This window comes from Loxodonta africana, chromosome 8, assembly GCF_030014295.1.
Source record: "Loxodonta africana isolate mLoxAfr1 chromosome 8, mLoxAfr1.hap2, whole genome shotgun sequence".
Lineage (NCBI taxonomy): Eukaryota > Metazoa > Chordata > Mammalia > Proboscidea > Elephantidae > Loxodonta > Loxodonta africana.
The window spans coordinates 10015001-10035622 of NC_087349.1; the positions used below are offsets into that span (position 1 = coordinate 10015001).

The 20622-nt window shown below is 49.2% G+C and overlaps 1 protein-coding gene across 8 annotated transcripts in view; it reads right to left on the bottom strand.

The window, feature by feature from the left end:
• Positions 1-20622, bottom strand: part of TBXAS1 (thromboxane A synthase 1) — a 175265-nt gene that overhangs the window by 15193 nt on the left and 139450 nt on the right. For 6 of the 8 annotated variants that reach the window (XR_010322596.1, XM_064289658.1, XM_023539168.2 and 3 more), the window contains one exon: positions 1173-1264. Coding sequence is in view for 6 of the 8 variants with exons in the window: in XM_064289658.1 (XP_064145728.1) it covers positions 1173-1264 (92 nt within the window). In the remaining 2 variants the exon portion in view is untranslated. Of the gene's footprint in view, positions 861-1172; positions 1265-20622 lie in introns of all 8 variants that reach the window. The other 2 variants (XR_010322597.1, XM_064289657.1) reach the window with 2 other exon arrangements.

Sequence of the window (20622 nt, forward strand, 5' to 3'; positions counted from 1 at the left end):
TGGGGGGCTTAGGAGAACACAGGTGTTTTCGCTCACAATTCTGGAGTGTGAGATCAGGGTGTCGGCCGTGTGGATTTCTTCTGAGGTGCCGAGGCAGAATCTGTCCCAGGCCTCTCTCCCAGCTTCTGGCGGTGGCTGGCGACCCTTGGCGTTCCTTGGCTTGTGGCAGTATCCCGCCAGTCTCTGCTTCTGTCTTCACGTGACTGTCTCCATTCTGTGCCTGTGACCCTGTCTCTTTTCCTCTTTGATAAGAACAGCACTTATCATTGGATCAGGACCCACCCTGCTCTGGTATGACCTCAAATTAGCCTGACTGATAATACCTGCAAAGACCATATTCCCAAATAAGGCCATATTCACAGGTCCCAAGGGTTAGGACTTATCTTTTTGGGGAACACAGTTCAGTCCATAATGTCAGTTAAATGCTTTGTGTTACTTCTGTTTCTAAAGCCTGAAACCTGGCCACTGTTTTACTCTTTAAGGGTCTGGGGAAGTGGGTTAAGGCCCCTGCTCCATGGGGTGCCTAGTGGAGGAAGCAGAAGTCCTGACTCCTGCTCTCTGGCACTTACAGGTTGATGTGACTGTCCACTGGTGAGGTGTTAGAGATGCTGGAACGTTCCCCAGAATAGAACCTGAGCAGGTGTGGGGGGGTGGGCGGACACCCACTTCCTGGAATGGTGACTTGTGGTTGGAGCCCCAGAGACAAGCAGGTGTGGATTGTTGGAGAATAGGGAGGGGGCATCCCACGCCTCGGACACTCCCCATGGGAATGTCAGCTCCGCAGGACGGGATTCTTCTCTCTTTTGTACACAGCTGATTTCTCAGTGGCTAGCACGTAGCAGATGTTCAATAAATAGCAGCTGAATTAATGAATGAATGGGGGGGATGGCAAAGTCATCAGGCTGGGAGGCTGAAGAGGTGACCTGGGGAGAGAGGCCATGTCCAGAAAAGCCCAGCGATGCTTTGAGAACATGGGCCAGACATGCATGGTAGGTCACTATAGCCATGGCATGGTGCCCTGTGCTCTGGGGGTATACAAAGAAGCCCGAAACACAGACCCTGCCCTGCTGAGACTGAGCCCAGCGTGTGTAATGTCTGTGCCAATGGTACCAGACGGAGGACTAGAGAGGCTGCAGGGATCCTGGGGTGCATGAGAAGGGCATGGGGCATACCTGAAAGCCGGTGGGTACAACCTCAAGGTCTCTGCGATCACCATGTCCAGATAGGGCAGGCCTTCTTGGAGGCTGCAGTACTGGAGGGCGGGCTAATGGAGAGGATGGGACAAAGGAAGAACGTTCTGTTAGACAGAACCTCACAGCGTTGTCTTCTGGAGACTTTCAAGCTGAAGTCCAGTTCCAACTTCAGCCAACATTTAAGGGGAAACCCCTCAAGATGAGAAATAGCTACGACCTAAATTACATCAGATTGGGACTCCAGAGACTCTGTTGTGCTCGCCTTCCACAGTGCTAGATATTATTGCCAACACGGGGGCACTGCCGGGGGCTGGGGGTCTCTGGGTGTAGCGTGGGCATGTTTGGTGATAAAACAAAAGTGGCAGCTGCAACATTTGGCATCTATTTGGACTCTATGATGTGGCAGGTTAAGTATTGTACATACGTTCCTTCATTTAACCCTCCCAGAAAACCAGTGAGGCAACTGTTCTCCCACTTCTTAGATGAGCAAACCAAGGCTCAAAGAGGTGGTCACATGCCTAATGATTGCTACAGCATGTTTCCGTTGTCATCAAGTCAGTTCCAACACATGGTGACCCCTTATGTTAAAGAGTAGAGCTGCTCCCTAGGGTTTTCTTGGCCATATGGAAACAGATTGCCCGGCCTTTCTTCTGTGGTGCCACTAGGTGGGTTCAAATCTCCAAACTTTAGGTTAGTAGTGAAGTTCAAACTGTTTGTGCCACCGAGGGACCTTGGTACAGCAAAAGTAGAGTGAAAAGACAAACAGCGCAATATCCAACAAACAAACATAGTACCATTCCAGTAAGTTCTCGTTGTTGGCCTGAATTAGCCACGATTGGATTCTGTTATCTGCAGCCAAAGGAATCTTAAACGCAGAAACACTGGTGCTGTGCACCAGAAGGTGGAACTGATTTCAGAAGGGAAAGGAAGCCAGGTCTGGCAGCAGCAGGCCTACCCGCAAATGGTGTTGGCTCCCCAGCTGAAACTGTGTGGGTTGTAGGCTGTGAGGATTTGTCAAAGAAAACTTTTTAAGGTAGGTTAAGGGATTTTTAGATTCTAAAACCCAAGTCTTCATTTACTCATTCCCTGGATGGGACTGTAACTGTGCTTCTCAGCTTTGGGTTCGTATAAACACGTCCTATAAACAGCATCTTGGTACACCTGGTCTCATATGAAGCCAGGCAGCTTTTCACATGACCATGCTGACCCCGCCCCGACCCCCCAGGCTCTGACTTCATTGGTTTGCAGTGGGGCCCAGCATGACTTCTTTTGAAAGCTCCCCTGGAGGTTCTGATGTGCAGCTGGGGGCTGAGGACTGGGGCGCTGTCCTTCTGTCTGTCTGAGCCCCACCCTGCGCTCCTGCAGCCGGGAGGAGTGGTGGGCGCGGGGAAGGGAGGTTGAGGCCTCCGTTTTCATCTGACAAGGTGAGGCATCCCACTCACAGACCAATGCAACCTTGGGCACTTGCTGTTCCCAGTAGTTCTACTTCCAGGAAAATCGGGACAAAGGGGTTGAGCATACTCGGCCACCAGGGGGCAGCAAGTGCACACCAAATGGCCACCCCCCACTGAAAGGAAACCTGAGCCAACTCAAAAGTCCCAAGTCAGCTTCTGCCATCGAGTTGATTCCCTGACTCATAGCAACCCTGTAGGACAGAGTAGAACTGCCCCGTAGGGTGTCCGAGGTTGTCATCTTTACCGAAGCTGACTGCCACATCTTTCTCCTGTGGAGCACCTGGTGGGTTTGAAACCATCGACATTTTGGAGAGCAGCTGAGCACTTAGCCATCAGGGCTTCTTATGAAGATGAAGAAAATGAGGGCCACAGAGGGAAAGCCAGTGAATCCGAAGTCACATGAATAGAACTGATTCCTGCCCCATCTTTCAGTGAACACCTCCTGCCTGCCAAGCCCTGGGCTAGGCACCGGGGAGCCAAAAATGAACAAGTCTCTGCCCTGTAGGGGAGGCAGACTCCCAAGCAGATGGTTCTACGTAATGGGTAGAGTATCACCAGATGGGCTTATGAGGAACGGGAAAACGTTCCTGCTGGGAGATCCTTCATTTATTGGGTCACTCAACACCTGCTGTGTTGGTGCGTGCTGCCCACCAGGCTCTGCTAGGCACAGGGGCCGCACTTGGACCACACTGACCCTCCTGCCCTCTTGGAGCGTCCAGTCTACCTCAGGACGCACACAGGTGGGCAGGGTTACGAGAGCGGCCAGCACAAGGTGCTCTGGGAGGGCAGTCAAGGGACAGCTGTCCAGGTCTTTGAGCTGAGGTCTTTATAAGTGAAAGTCAGCCAGTGGCAAGGGGGTGGGCTTGTTTGATCTGATTCAAACCAACCAATCTAAAACAACCAACCAACCCAACCACAGCCAATGACGAGTCCCTGAGGGGACTTTGAATTAATATGGTTAATTTTGTTCAGTGTAATAACGGTATCGTGGTCATTTTTTTTTTTTTTAAAGTCTTTATCTTTTAGGGATGCATACTGAAATCTTTGCAGGTGACATAATACAACATCTGGGATTTCAGAAAAATTGGAATGGGGGAAGGGCAGGGAAGGAAATGAAGCTGGCCCTGGTTGGTATTTGCTGAAGCTGGTGATGGCTACCAGGGTTCTCTGAACTATGCTTCCAATTTGTAGATGTTTAAAGTTTTCCATAATAAAAAAGTTAAAACACAAAATTAAAATGTAAACAATAGTAGCTTGTGAAAGAGCGTATGCACAGTCTCTGAGTTGGGTTGGAAGAACTGGCCATAGTTCTGTGAGGTTGGCACGTGTGCAAGCTGCCATTTAGAGCTGAGCCTTGGAGCACCAGCAGCCGCTTCCCAGCACGGAAGGGCAGGGAGGCTTCCCTTTCTAGGGACCCCCCTGGGCCACGTCAGCATGTGCAAATGTGACGCTGTGGGCCTGGGCTGTGGGGTGGGACACAGGGAGGGTGGGCTGTCAAGAATCCTAAAGGATTCCTACTTCCCCACTTTCCCCACTGCAAAGTAGACTACTTTATATGGTGGCTACAGGTTTTTCTTTTGGCATTTTGAAAAACTAGCAACTCTTTTTTTTCTTTTTGTAGAATTCATTTGAAGTGAAAAAGAGAGGAAGAAAGCTCAGCCAAGAAAGTGATTTGGCTTAGAGTGTTTGGAGTAGAAGTAGCATCCCAGGCAGGCAGGCGCGTGGGAGGCTGGTGGTGCTCACGAGCTTCCGGGCCCAGCCTGCCCCTAGCCAGCACACCGTCGGCCTGCCGGCCCTCGGGTCAGCACCAGCAAGCCCCTTGGTGACTAGCACCTGGCACGGGCCAGGGGATCTTAGAGTCGGCCTGTGCTTCTCACACACCCATTGAGGATCCCTTGCCACCTCGCTGGCCATGGCCGTCCAGTCGCTGGGGAGGCAAGAGCAGGGCCCTTCCTGGGCCGCTCATCCGTCAGCTGTGGAGGTGGGCCATCGCCCAGGGAACACTCAGACTGGTCTGCAATGTGGGATCATGAGGCTGCCATACCCAGCTCACAGGTAGGTGATGGAGATGATGATGGTGCGAGGTCTCCGCAAGCTGTCAGTGTTATTGTTAGTTACTGCCAAGTCATCTCCGACTCCTGGCGACCCGTGTGTGCAGAGCAGAACTGCTCCCTGGGGTTTTCAAGGCTGTGACCTTTCGGAAGCAGATCACCAGGCCTGTCTCCCGAGGCTCCTCTGGGTAGGTTTGAACTGCCAACCTTTCAGTTTGCAGTCAAGCGCTTAACTGTTTGTGCCACCCAGGGAGGGACCCTGACAGCTGGAAACTGCTGACAAAGCTTCCTTGGAAGTGTTCATTGGCAGGGGTGGCTTTGTCGTGAGGCTTTCTGTTCTGAGTATTAAACAGCTCAGGAAGGAGCAGCTGAAATCCCGTGGAATTCGTTTCAGCTGGAATTTATCAACTAAGTAACTGTGCCCTGAGAAAGCCTTGCGGAAATTAAAAAAGTAAACTGAATCTTTGCCTGGTGATTTACCTCCCAAACCAGAGTTCCTTAATCTTCAGGGAAGTTTTTATTTCCATTTATATTTGATCTTCAGTGAGCCATACCTTCTGATTTTATTTTTGAAATTCTTCGTCTCTCAGTCTATCATACAGTGTAGGATCTGTAAGCCAGTGTTTACGTGCAACTGATAAACCCAGTGGAAGGTCTATTACTGTGTCCTTTTCAATAAAAAATAACCCGCCCCGTCCTCTGAATCTCGCTTTTCTGCATTTAGATTTTTGAGTATCAGTTTCCGTGAAAGCTGGACACGCATGCACGGAGGCACTCACACATCTACACTGGGTGTGTGCAGATATGACATGGAGTGTAAATGAGAAAAAGAAAATTAAAATGGCATTGCAGGGGCAAAGATTTTGCCAGGAGATTCAGGAACCTAATAGAGAAAGTGGAAACCCTGGTGGTGTTGTGGTCAAGAGCTACAGCTGCTAACCAAAAGGCCAGCAGTTCGAATCTACCAGGCACCCCTTGGAAACCCTATGGGGCAGTTCTACTCTGTCCTGTAGGGTCGCTATGAGTTGAGATTGACTCGAGGGCAACAGGTAATAGAGAAAGTAACGTTTTCCTGTTTTGCTAAGGGAAGAGTGGTGAGGTGGCCCTGATTTTGTCCCTCCAAAGCAACAGCAGCAAACAGTGTTTCCACCGCTGACCCGAACGTCACAGCCTTGGCGTTACACGGAGTGGGCGGGATGATGTCAGCCCTCGCCCCAGAATCCCTTAGGACACGCGTTCTTGTGCAGGGACAGCCAGGAGCAGCGCCACCTGCCAAAGAATGAAGAGTTCCACCTGCTCTGAGTCTCCAGCAAACAGACTGGGTCGTGGGACTCGGTCAGTGTCATTGGCATGCCCAGCCAAGGCCCAGAAAGTTCTTTGTGCCCACTTAGAGAACTGGGCAGGTTTCATGGAGAAATGCATCCACACCTTAAAGAAAGTGACTGGGACAGTGAATATAAACACATCTATTTATATCCACTTGAAAGAGACAGACCCATGTCACATTAACACACAGGCTCTCTCACTCTGAGGCCCAGGCCATGAGGGGATCAGGGGAGGGGGCATCATGAAAGAGCACAAACCAGTGTGTGTGTATGTGTGTGTGCATGTATTCACATGTACACACACCCCCCCACACATCACACGCACATACACACCCATCATACATACCACATACACACCCATCATACATACCACATACACACCCATCATACATACCACATACACACCCATCATACATACCACATACATACCACATACACACCGGTCATACATACCACATACACACCTGTCATACATACCACATACACACCCCTACACACACCACACTCCACACACACACCACACGTACCTCACACATACCACACGCACACCCACATACACGCATCCATGCCCCTCACATGCTCCACACCCCCACATACCACAACGCATACCCCATATACATACATCCACCCCCTTAAACACCCACACACCCCACACATTCACACCCACACACCCCACACATTCACACCCACACATAACACACCCACACACCCCACACATACCCCCACATACCAGATACACACATCTATATTCCCCCTATACCCCACACACATCTCACATACTATACATACACCCTATACACACCACACACACAACACTACACACACCACACATACACCACACACAGTACATACACCACACACACTACACACATGTACCACACACTACACACACCACACACCACACATAATCACACACAGACCACGCACACCACACAGACATACCACACACACCATACACACACATCACATACACACATCACACACACCACACACACCACACATACGACACACACCACACATGCTACACATACTACACACACCACACACATGTACCACACATACCACACACATGTACCACACACACCACACACATGTACCACACACACCACACACATATCACACACACTACACACACCACACACACGTATCACACACACTGCACACACAGACCACGCCCACCACACACACACACTCCCCACCCAAGGTCTGGGTTGAGCTCTGCTGAGCCTCCACGGGAATTCCTGTCGTCAGAATCTGTACCAGCACCGCCTCCCCTCCTGTGGAACTGCTGTTTCCTGAGGGATTGTTACATCCTCCGCAGCGTTTGTCCTAGCTGCAGTGTGAGGTGGGTAGGGCACCTATTGTCTATCTGATGGACAACAGAAGAGACTCAGAGAGGTTAACTGGCTTGTCCAAGGCCACACAGTCAGTGAACAGCGGAGCCAGGAGTGGAGATTCCCAGACCTTTCCACTCTGCCTGCTGCCTAGACCTCCTGCCTTCATTCTTCCCTCCCTCCCTCCCTCCCTCCCGTTCTCTTTCCTTTTCTCCCTAACTCTTGTCCATTTTATGGAAGTATAACGTGCATACAGAAAAATATAACACAAACAAAAGTGTTCAGCTCAACGAATTTTCACAGAGAGAGCACACTGTGTAACTAGCTTCATGACCGAGAACCAGAGTGCTCCAGCTCTCTGAAGCCCCACAACCTCAAGAGGAACTTTCCTGGCTTCTAACACTAGAGATTCGCTTTACTTTTCCTTCATGAACTTTCCACAGATGGAGTATCCAGCATGACTCGGTACATGCCTGTGAGATTTGTCCACATTGTTGTGTGTAGTTGTGGCATGCTCATTCTCATTGCTGTGTGGTGCTCTGCTAGGTGACAACACCGTGCTCTGCTTCTCCTTTCGGCTGTAGATGGGTGTTTGACTTGTAACCAGTTTGGGGGCCATTGTGAATTCTGCTGTTACGAACACCCTTGTGTACGGCTTTGGTGAACGGGTATACAAGTCTCTGTTGGACACGTAACCTGAGAGCGGAATTGCTGGGTCACGCAGGATGTATTTGTTGAGCTTTTTTTTTTTTTTAGGAGATACTGCAAATGGTTTTACAACTGGGCTGTGCACACTGCCTACAGCTTCAGCAGCAAGTCTGGTGTGAAACGTGGTGTGAACGTCCCAGCCCCTCTGTTTATCCTGACTGTGGGTCTTCCCCTTCCTCTCCGGTATTCTAAATCTAACCAGCATCTCTATTCCAGGAAAGGGTGGAGAGAAAGAATTATTGGGGTTATTTTGGGAGCTGAGTTATTTATTCCTAGAGAGAGCACGCGTGTATGTGTGTGATGGGGGTAGGAATGAATCAGACATATCTGATTACCTAATTTTAAAAGTTTCCCAATTATCAGACACAAACACCCATCAGCATAAACCACAATCCAAAATCAGCAGCCCTGGAGCCTGAGTGATCTGCTCTTTTGTACGATGTAGGACTCTGTTCTCCTATTGGCATGGATCATTCGCAGTTGATTGTATATGATACTTAGAGAAACAAGCCCCTAAGTACATGATGACGAATCGCCCGTCCGCTTTCTCTGCGCTGGGGAGGGAGTGAACTGCGTTTACTTTGCAGAGACAATGTTTGCGTTCATTCCACAGATAAGAAAATAACCAGTCACTGTTGCGTTTACCCCGACTCATGGTGCCCCCACGTCTGTCAGAGTGGAACTGTGCTCTATAGGGTTTTCAATGGCTGGTTTTTTGGAAGCAGATCTCTAGGGCTTTCTTCTGAGGTACCTCTTGGTGAACTTGAACCTCCAACCTTTTGGTTAACAGCCCAGGGCATTAACCATTTGACCACTCAGGGACTCCTCTATAGGTTAACCTGAAGTCATACTGGAGTAGGGTGGATCCTAATCCAATATGAGTGGTGTCCTTATAACAGAGAAGACACACAGAGACAGACAGAGAGACAGGGGAAAGACAGTCATGTAAAGGTGCAGCTACAAGCTAAGGAACGCCAAGGATCATCGGCTGTCACCAGAAGCTGGGAGAGAGAGCCTGGAACAGATTCCCTCAGAGCCTCAGAAGGAGCCAACATGGCCGACAGCCTGGTCTCGGACTTCCAGCCTCCGGAACTGAGAGACGGTAAATTTCTGTTGTTATAAGACACGCGCTTTGTGGTGTTTCATCGCAGCAGCCCCAGGAGATTAAGACACAAGGAGAGCCCATCACACATCTGAGGGGCAGGCTGGTCACAAAGGGGAGGAATGTGGTTGTTGAGAGTGGAACCGGGCTCAGGGAGAGTACACGCCAGAAAGGGAGGTTTCGCCTCCACATTGGAGAGAGCTTTCATGGACCAGGACTGAACAATGGGCGGCAGCCCATGTCCATGGGAGGCCCTCAGAGGCAGTGCAGACCCTCCGGAAGGTCATTGTGGGTATTCACAGATAGGGGGTGGACGTGGGTGACCCCTCAGTGCCCCCACCTCTGGGATGTCTGACACATCAGGCCACACTTGTTGCACCCTGAGTCAGCCATGTGACGATAGCAGATCCCAGGCCCAGGTAATGTCCCCGGAAGGGGACAGCGATCAACTGGCTCTTTTTAACCCTCACCCCACCCCAGCGTTCCCCATCCATCCCTTGTTCCTGTGTGTCTCTCACTGATAATTCTGTGGAAAAGTCGGAGTGCAGGCCACTTACTGTTTGGGAAAATGGTAAACAAAGATAAGAGCCTTAAGCACTGGAATTTATTTTGTATCCACTCAGCCTAAAAGCACTGTGGGTTAAATTTAGAAAGCGGCTTCAGACCCCTGCCGCCCCCTGCTTCCTGCCTGCTCTCCCAGTGCTCCCTCCTGGCTGACTGTGAGCTGGGTAAATGTTCTTGAAAAGCCCAGAAGTCTGTGGCGTCCGCCGCCTGGATGTTTGTAACAACGGATCATGCCAGGGCCTGGGACTGGGAGGAGGGGCTGTTCCCCCTGGTCACCAGCTCTGCTCTCGGCAGCCGGGCAAGCAGCCTTTCTACCCAAACATTTACCCAGACGTCGTCCCCCCTCAACTGTCATGAGGTGAGATGCCCCCAAGGGAACAGCTGCCTTTCAGCAGACCACCTTACGATTTATTTACAGAGGTCTCCCGGTCTCCCTCACAGCCCGGGGATTTGTAATTGAAGGGCTCTTTTTCCCCTGTGTAGGTTAAATCCCTCTGCAGCCGGCTCCAAGAACCCGTGGCAAGCCTTTTGTTGGCCTGGAATTCTGCAGTATTGAATATTGTTTGAAATAAGCGAACCATTGTCTGGGCTCAGAATTTTCTGGTTAGATAGAGATCGCCACTGTGGCGTGATTGATGGTAGCAGTATTTTTCAGCTCATCTCAAGGTTCTGGCTGCCAGCTCAGCCTTTTTCACATGTCAGAAGCAGGGAGGTCTAGGCTCAACCTTAAAAACAAACAAAACAAAACAAAAAACGAACTGTTTTGCCCAAGCATGATGTCCAGAGGCCTACATGATGTCTGCTACCAGATTATAACAACTGCCAGGAAGTGAGGTGCATCAGTGTGGCCAGTTTAGGGGAAAAGAGAGCAGGACCAGTGGTCTCAGCTGATACTAGATGGGGAGGTCAGCTCAGACCAAAGAATAGAGAGAAATACAACGTGGCCCATCCATACGGTGGCGTGTTCCTTGGCCATAAACAGAAATGAAGTCCTGATATGTGCCTCAACATGGATGGACCTCAAAAGTGTCCTGTGGAGTGAAGTAAGGTACAAAAGGGCAAATATGGAGCCCACATATCTGAGAGACCCAGAAGCGGCAAGTACACAGACGGAAAGTTGGTCAGTGGTTAGCCAGGGGTTGGGGGGAGCAGGGAGGGGAGTTATTGATTAATGGGCACAGAGTTTCTCTCTGGGGTGATGAAGTTTTAGAAACAGTGGCGGTGGTTGCGCAAAGTGGTACGTGTAATCGATGCCACTGAATTATACGCGTAAAAATGATTAAAACGGTAATTTTTGTTGTTAGAGGTATTTTACCACAATTAAAACATTAAATTCTCAGTCTCTGGGGGTGAAGAAGCCCAGCAACACCCTAGTTCTGAGCGCTGTGATGGACAGAAGTACAGGCAGCTGGGAACACCCAGGCCTCATGGGGGAACCGCAGGGGTGGGGGGGTCTCATGGGGCCTGGGGACCTGGTGGGGGCCTCATGGAGGAAGCAGTGGGAGACAGGGGATGGGGTGTGGGGGCCAGAAAGGTTTCTAGAGAAGGTGAGGTGCCCTGCTGAAGCAATGTTCAAGAAATATTTGTGTTCCTTCACATGGAAACGAAAGCACTTAAACAAGGTGTTGGAAGACAACTGAGGTGCTCCCTGGCAGCCAGCTGTTTACTGCCCTTTAGCTGGAGTTCGGAAAGTATCCCTCTGCTGGTCTCACCCACGTGTCCAGGCGGCGTGTTAATTACAGGTTCGGGTGTTGGGAGCTTAGGGACCCTGCTGCCTTGTGGCCATGTCTGCCCCTCCTGTACCGCCCACGGCACACACACTGGCCTTGCTGCATCCTTGTCACCTGAGGCCACTCGGAGGGGACAGATGGGCCCCTAGGAGGTGGGCAGCCCCGGGAGGGCCCTGAGCTCAGGGCCAGGGCTGTGGCACGTTTCCAGGGTCTGGTATCCAGGTGGCCAGGGCCCACCTGAAAAGATGGGGCAGAGGGCAGGTCCACACCTTTGCCCAGGTGCGGGGCAGGGGGCAGGGAGGAAGCCCAGCCCTTGGGGGAGGAGATACCAGAGGTGCCCTTACAGGTGGGCCTGGGACCACAGGGTATGGGCAGAGGGGCCCACAGGACCTCGGGTTTGGAGCCATGCAGAGCCAGGATGGGAGCTCTAGCGGGGAGGGCTAGAGGTACTGGGATGCCTTGGAGCAGAGAGACAGTGAGTTTCTGTCATTTGAAACCATGCACCTTGTGGTATTTTGTGAGGCCAGCCCTAGGTAGGAAGTAACCTACTTCCTGGACTCAGGGAGAACTGGGGGCAACAACAGTTACTAGTATCAAGTCTCCTCTTGGCACTGACAGTCCCATCCCTTACTTGTCATGTTGATTCTAACTCACAGTGACCCAGTAGAACTGCTCCATAGGGTTCCCAAGGCAGTGATCTTTATGGAAACTGACTGCTACATCTTTCTTCTGAGGAGCAGCTGGTGGATTCCAACGGCCAACCTTTTGGTTAGCAGCCAGTGCTTAACTAGTGCACCACCAGGGCTCCTTGTGCCCATCCCAGTGGAGAACATACTGAAGGGTCACTGTGCAGACTGCTGAGACACCAAAACAGTGAGACACAGTTATGGGGGGCAGGGAGCGGGGGCAGGGATGGTGAGGTGGCGGGGCAGAGGAAGAGGCTACAGATCAAAGGACAAGGACCCAGATGAATTAATTCAGACTTTGATATAAATCAGGGCGATGCTATTAGCAGTGACATAAATTTAGATCAGAAATGGCAAGAATCTTGGAAGTTTTAGAATATGGAGTGATAACAAAATGATATTGGAGTAAGATAATTATGTAAAATAAAACAAAAAATGTGGATCCCAGCCATGCATGTCTGTAACTTGGAGCCCAGGGAAATGGGTAGGGAAGAGAAAGAGCCCTAGAAGGAAACCAAACTCAGGATCTGAGGAGGGAGAACTACCTTTTTATTCCTAGTTTGGCTACAAATTATCAAAATGAACTGAGAAGATCTCCTAAGGCATCTGAACCTGTTTTCCTCATTTGTAAAGTGGATTTTTTTTCTTTTTTAAAGCTTTTCATTCCCTCTCCTGAGCTGTGACCTTCTAACCCAGTATTTTTCAAACTGTAAGTTGTGATCTTTTAGGGGTTTATAAATTCAATTTAGGGGGTTAAGACCAGCATTTAGAAAAATGAAAAAGACTAGAACATAATAGAATATATTACAATACAAAGTTACATATTGTTTCATAAAATTTTCATCTCTGTTACATACGTATATGTGCTCTGGGTTGAATTGTAAAGTATATTTCTCAGATGGGTTATGGTCAAAACAGTTGGAAAAACACAGCTCTAAACCCCCCAGTGCTGCAGGAGAGTCTGGGTGTGCTGCGTGCCTTGGTTTCCTCTTTGCCCCGGCACCTCTACAGTCTTGTTCCTCTGATTCAGTGTTCCTTGGAGCCGGCCCCCACCAGACAGAAAGATACCAGGGTCTCCAAGGTTGGCGTCCTGCCCTACGCAAAGGCCCCCTTGGCCCTGCCAGTAAAGTGCTAGAAGGTTCAGCCACTTCTGAAGCATAGAAGTTGCCAGACTTAGCAAATAAAAACACTGGCACCTAGTTAAATTTGCATTTCAAATAAACAACCTATAATTTTTTTGTACAAGTATGTTTCAAATATAGTATGCGACATACTTAAACTAAAAAATTATTTGTTGTTTTCCTGAAGCACACATTTAACCAGGCACCTGTATTTTGTCTGGCAACCCTAAGTAAGTATTAAACAAGCGATAAACAGGCAGGAACGTTTCAAAAGATTGTTGTTAAGTGCCACTGAGTCATTTGCTACCCATAATGACCCTGTGTAAAACAGAACGAAACACTGCGGCGTCCTGTGCCATCTTCAGTCCAATTTGCTATGCTTGAGCCCACCATTGCAGCCATGGTGTCAATCCATCTCGCTGAGAGTCTTCCTCCTTTTCACTGACCCTCCACCAAGCATGATGTCCTTCCTCAGGGACTGGTCCCTCCTGATAACATGTTCAAAGTATGTGAGATGAAGTCTCGCCGTCCTGGCTGCCAGAGAGCACTCTGGCTGTACTTCTTCCAAGACAGATTTGTTCGGTCTTCTGGTAGTCCATGGTATATTCAAATACTCTTCATCAACACCATAATTCAAAGGCATCAATTCTTTTTCATTCTTCCTTATTTATTGCCCAGCTTTCGCATGGCTTGAGTCAGGTGTACCTTAGTCCTCAAAGTGACATCTTTGCTTTTCAACACTTTAAAGAGATCTTTTGCAGCAGATTCGTACAGGGCAATATGCTGTTTGATTTCCTTACTGCTGCTTCCGTGGGCATTGATTGCAGATCCAAGTAAAATGAAACCCTTGACAACTTCAATATTTTTTCCATTTATCGTGATGCTGGTTATTCGTCCAGTTGTGAGGACTTTTGTTTTCTTTATGTTGAGGTGTAATCCGTACTGAAGGCTGTAGTCTTTGATCTTCATCAGTAAGGGCTTCAAGTCCTCTTCACTGTCAGCAAGGTTGTATCATCTGTATAATATATATCCCGGGTTGTTAATGAATCTTCCTCCAATCCTGATCCCGCATTCTTTTTCTATAGTCCATTCAAAAATGAAGTATATGAAGAAAATTAAGACTTGTAAATGCCCCAAACTACAAAACTTTTTGCTTTCCTATTTTTATGATCATGAATTAACAGCTGTATTGTATTATGCAAATTTATGTTAAGTTATTCACTATCTGTCATCACGCTCCAATGAAAATTGTATATATGACATTTAGGAAAAATGACATCTTCTGATAACAGTTTTGCCCTGTGTTTTGGGGGCACCGATTACCTTGGGCTCGCCTGAGTGCTGTAGCCACAGAGGTTCAGAGCTGGGGTCTTGGTGAGTAAATCATTGGATTACTAATGGTCTGTTTAGAACCTTCCAGAACAATCCTAGTGAGTGGCCAGTGGTTGCAGCTCTTCATCTTAATGCCTTTCAGAAGAAACACAGCTTGGTGTTGAAATAGCAGGAGAGAGCCTCCCTGCCTTTCAGCTCAGGCTTGGCTCTCTCCTACATATAAGCACTGTGCGGGGTGAAGGAGGCTTAATCAGACAGGCAAGGAGGGAAAGTATTTGATCTTTAGCCTGTCTTCATGTTTCTTGGTGGTTAGACACAAAGGGGAAAAAGCAATGCTGCTGCTCTCTTTCTATAGCGTAGTGAACGTCGAGCAGTTGGCTAATTTAATATTCGGAGCATTATTGGATAGGCCTCACTTTCAGCCCGATTTACTGAATTTTTTGACTGGTGACTGTCTACCTCTTGGAGGGTACTGACACCCCACTAGCATTTTTGTTTTAGCTGGGTTTTATGGGTTGAAATGTGTCCCCAAACAAGGTATGTTGGAGTCCTAACCCCCTGTACTTGTGACTCGGTTTGGAGATGGGGTCTTTGCAAAAGTTATCACTTAGGTTAACTTGAGGTCATAGTGGGATAGGGTGGATCCTAATCTTATATGACTGATGTCTGTATAAAAAAGGAGAAGAGAAGGGTAGGGAGACAGAGGAAGGGAGCCATGTGACGCCGCAGCTGCAAGCCAAGGAGCTTCAGGAGCCCCTAGGAGCTGGGAGAGAAGCCTGGAGCAGATTCTCCCTCAGAGCCTCAGAAGGAATCAACAAGACCAGCACCCTGATCTCGGACTCCCAGCCTCCAGAGCTGTGAGAGAGAGAATACATTTCTGTTCTCACAAGCCCCCTAGTTTGCTGTATTTTGTTGTGGTCGTGCTAGGAAACTGTTATGTCTCAGGAAAGACAGCTTTCAGCGCAGTCGTCATATATGGACCCGCTGTCTAACTGTAATCTGGATTTCTAGACTCACAGCTATGTACTGGAGAAAAACATGTTTTTCCTCAGTGGTTAAAACCAGGATGTGAAACCATGTGCCCCAAGGGGCCTTGACCAAGTGGCCACCCGCACCCCTCCAGACACACGTGCTCGGGAAGAATGCTGCCTGGTGCTGTTGCCGACAGTGTCTTTTTGCAGGAGTGATAAAGACAGTTCATGGGAGCAGCGTCTGACCGTGACGCAACCATCCTGTGAAACTACCTGCAGTCACCAGCTCTGACTGTGCGTAGTCAGTACCCAGTCACTGTGTGATTATTATAACATCCACTGATTTTCGTGTAACTGCCCTCCTGTGGGTCGGTTCCTCTTTTTACCCCTCAGAATACTTGCATAATGAAACTGCCCTGGGACTACCTGGTTCCATTTGTGATGGGCTACGTAGTTCCCCAATTGCAGTTATTTTAAACTCTTAACAAACCTCTGTCTTCCCCTGAAACAGCATTCACGTTTTTCTCTACAACATACACTCAGCTAAAACAAAAACAAATTTTTTTTTTAATTGTGGAATCCGGCCGTGGAAGAAATTCCTGCATCTGTTTGGGGGGGGGGGCGGCAAAATCCTGCTAAGGGCTCATTACATCCCCAGAACTGAAGCAGAAGCTCAGAGGAGGGTGAGGAGGAGGAGGACGGTGAGGAGGAGGACGGTGAGGAGGAGGACGGTGAGGAGGAGGAGGAGGGAGAGGAGGAAGAGGAGGAGGGTGAGGAGGAGGAGGAGGAAGGTGAGGAGGAGGATGGTGAGGAGGAGGAGTAGGGAGAGGAGGAGGAGGGTGAGGAGGGTGAGGAGGAGGAGGAGGAAGGTGAGGAGGATGATGAGGAGGAGGAGTAGGGAGAGGAGGAAGAGGAGGAGGAGGGAGAGGAGGAAGAGGAGGAGGGTGAGGAGGAGGAGGGAGAGGAGGAGGAAGGTGAGGAGGAGGAGGGAGGAGAGGAGGAGGACAGTGAAGAGGAGGAGGAGGGAGAGGATGGAAGGAGGAGGGAGAGGAGGAAGAGAAGGGAGAGGAGGAGGAGGAAGGTGAGGAGGAGGAGGAAGGAGAGGAGGAGGACAGTGAAGAGGAGGAGGAGGGAGAGGATGGAAGGAGGAGGAGGGAGAGGATGGAAGGAGGAGGAGGGAGAGGAGGAGGAGGTGGGAGAGGAGGAGGATGAGGGATGAGACACTCTTTCTACAGCTGCTGACTCTGGATTTTCTGACAATGGCTAAGGAAGGTGAATTCCAAGTTGGGGGCCTGTGTTGCCCCACAGGAGAGGGAAGGGTTTCATGGTCGCTAGGTTTCCCAGCTGAGGAGGGAAAGGCCTTCAGAACCTGATGAGGACCACTGGGAATGCTCTTTCTGGAAATTTGTATCCAAGATGGCGGTGAGGACCACAGAATGGGTTAAACCCAGGGGCCACTTCACATGGACATGAATGAAATCTCCAGAAGAAACCTGGCTTGCGTCTCTAAAGGCTTTGAGATGTGATGTAGGAAGCAAGATTTGGGCCACGGGTTGTCCTGCTAGATATGGTGTGTGTCACCAGAATTCTCACAGAGCTCAGAGGAGGCCGAGGAGGAGGACAGAGAGCAGGGTGTGTTTGTTGGGACACCCACAGACCTGCCTAAGCGAGATCTGAGCCAAATTTTGAGGGAGAGGGAGAAAAAAGCTACTAGATACAGTGACAGATGACAGGTTTGATGTGTTACTTATTCCTGAGGGAAGAGGCTGGCTGTCTGAAGCCCAAGGAACAAAATGAAGAGAAGAGTCCCTGATCTGGTGGGTTTTACATAGAAAACATAATTTTTCATGGAAATATCAATAGAATTTTATTTTAAGACACACAAGGGCAGACAGGAAACCCTGGTGGCGTAGTGGTTAAGCGCTACAGCTGGTAACTAAGAGGTCAGCAGTTCGAATCTGCCAGGGCCCCTTGGAAACTCTGTGGGGCAGTTCTACTCTGTCCTGTAGGGTTGCTATGAGTCAGAATCGACTCGACGGCAGTGGGTTTGGTTTTTGGTAAGGGCAGATAAGGAGAATATAAATTTGTCAAATGTTAAGTTAGAAGAAACAGTATACTTCTTGGCTCAGGGTTTTTCCTTTCTTTCTTCTGCTGTATATTTTTATGTGCTATGATCCGTGTATTGGTTGTTGAAGTAAATTGATTTCTTGTTTATTTATGGTAAAGACTGGCATATCTTGACTCATAAGGGTTTCTTAGTTGTTTAAAACTTAAGGTCCCAGTAAAACGTGCTGTTTACTCTGAGAATGCCCCTAGGCACTTGGTGGCAGCAGATGGGGAGGAGACACTCCAGAGAGGGGGAGGAACTTCCCAGCACTGTCCAGCTATCACCAAAAAAAAAAACCAAGCCCAGTGCCGTTGAGTTGATTCCGACTCACAGCGACCATACAGGACAGAGTAGAACTGCCCCATAGATTTTCCAAGGAGCACCTGGTGGATTTGAACTGCCAGCCCTTCGGTTACCAGCTGTAGCACTTAACCACTACGCCACCACAGCTATCACAGTGTCTGCTATGCCACATGTTGTCGTCATGAGTTGGAATCAACTCAAGGGCAACTAACAACGTACCACTTTGGCCAACCCTCTGTTCTTATGGAACAATTTACCACAGACCTGCCAGCCATTCCCAGAATAGCACCCAGGAACTCCGGAGCCACTGGATCTGGGTTCACATCCAGGCTCTGCCTCCACCTTGAGCTTGTCGCCTAATCTCTGAATTTCAATTCCCTAATCCTTAAAATGAGGGAGAATACAGAATTGGTTGTTGGAATTGCCTGGCCCAGTACCAGATACAGAGCACAGGTTCAATAAATGGTAATTCTTATTTCCATTGTTGTTATTGTCAATATTGTTTGATAGTGAATACTTGAGTCCAGTGGCTCACTCTTTGATGAAAACAAGTTGGAAAGGAGATGTTTCCATAGAAGGTCCTAGCGTAGCCAACATAGACATCTCAGGCCACAGACCTGGGAAGGTGGCCAATACTCCTGAAATCATCCAAGTCGTTGGCGAAGAACTCAAGCCCAGAAAAAACCCTTCTGAATGGCATGTGTGTTACGGAACTTGAGATGTTTCCGTAAGATGCTTCTAGAGACTTCTAATTTCATAATATTCTTGGTTAGCAGGGTCTGTCCCTTTATAGAGTTAGGTCAGATTTATTTAACGTGTAAAAATTACTATGAATAGTTATGGTACTCCATAAAAGTTTACCGTTACGAGGATGATGGCGGTCACCGCGATTAGCACCATCAGGTCTACAAATCTCTAATTTGCAGCCACCTGGGGGATCGTTCACTGAGCTCTTCAGAGGAAGGTGAGGCGGGGGAGAGACTCCGCAGTCTTGGGGTGTGGGGCAGTTTCCTGTTCCCCACCATTTTGGGGACAATGGCATCCTGCTGCAGTTAACACCAGGTGTGAGCCTCAGCCTCGGAAGAGGAAGAGGCGGCCCGAGGCACCATGATGGGCAGGGTCAGGGCAGGCAGCAGCCAGGTGGCAAGCTGAGCACTCCTTGACAAAGAACACAGTGAAGACAAGCACGTCTGAGAGATTCCGGGGGGATGGAACCCAGAGTGATAGCCCAGGGTGGCAGGAGAACTTCCTATAATGAAGGGAGCCAAGGTTGCTTCACAAATGAAGGTGAGGAAAGGCACCAAGAAGGCTGGATGCTGGGGTACAGGGGAGACCCATGGGGTGATGTTTCAGGAATGTTCCTTCATGGGTGGGACGGGAGCCCAGGGAGAGGCTGTCATGTATACTTCATCTTTTTTGTTGTTTTTAATTTTTTTTGTGCTTAAAGTGAAAGTTTACAAATCAAGTCAGTTTCTCACACAAAAACTTATACGCACTTTGCTACATACTCCCAATTACTCTCCCCCTAATGAGACAGCCCGCTCCCTCCCTCCACTCTCTCTTTTCATGTGCACTTCATCTTGCCCTGTGTGGGCCTCGAGGAAAGAGGACTCAGAAACCCAGAGAGTGGACTGGAGAAGTAATGGAATGATTGAAAAACCCATGACAGACCCAGGAACTTCCAGGGAAACGCATTATCCAGGTGGCAGGTGAGGATGGTGCCAGCGAATATGGCAGATGTCATGGATTGAATTGTGTCCCCCCAGAATATCTGTCAGCTTGGCTAGGTCGTGATTTCTCGTACTGTATGAATGTCTACCATCTTGTCATCTGATGTGATTTTCCTGTGTGTTGTAAATCCTATCACTATGATATCACGAGATGGATTAGCAGCAGTTATACTGATGAGATCTACAAGATTAGACAGCGTCTTAAGCCAATCTCTCTTGAGATATAAAAGAGAGAAACAAGCAGAGAGACGTGGGAACCTCGCACCACCAGAAAAGCAGTGCCAGGAGCAGAGTGCCTCCTTTGGACCTGAGGTTTCTGCGCCGACATGCTCCCAGACCAAGAGAAGACTGATGACAAGGACCTTCCTATAGAGCCGAAAGAGAGAGAAAGCCTTCTCTTGGAGCCAGCACCCTGAATTCAGACTTCTAGCCTATTGGACTGTGAGAGAATAAACTTCTCTTTGTTGAAGCCATCCACCTGTGGTATTCCTGTTACAGCAGCACTAGGTGACTAACACAGCAGACAAGCGTCCCTAGCAGTGGCCCCTGGGCAGCATCATGGGCCGTGGGCAGCATTTTCTTGGTCCTGCGAAGTGATGTGCAAACACAGCCTCAGGCCCACCCCTCCCAGCCAGGAGGAAGCCCTGAGTGCCCCCCTCTCCTTTCCAGAAAGGCTGGAGCCATGGCCGACCCACTGTCTAGCAGGAACGTGACTGCCCTGAGGAACAGCTTCAGAGCTGTCCATCACTGATCATGAGCGGAAATGTTCACAGGGACACAGACCAGGCAGTCAGGAGATGGGACTTCTAACCCACACTAGGCCCTTCCTAGCTACAGAACCTATAGACATGTTATTGCTCTTATCTGCACCTCTGTCCCTCACCGATGAAATGAGATGGTGGTAGTGTCTA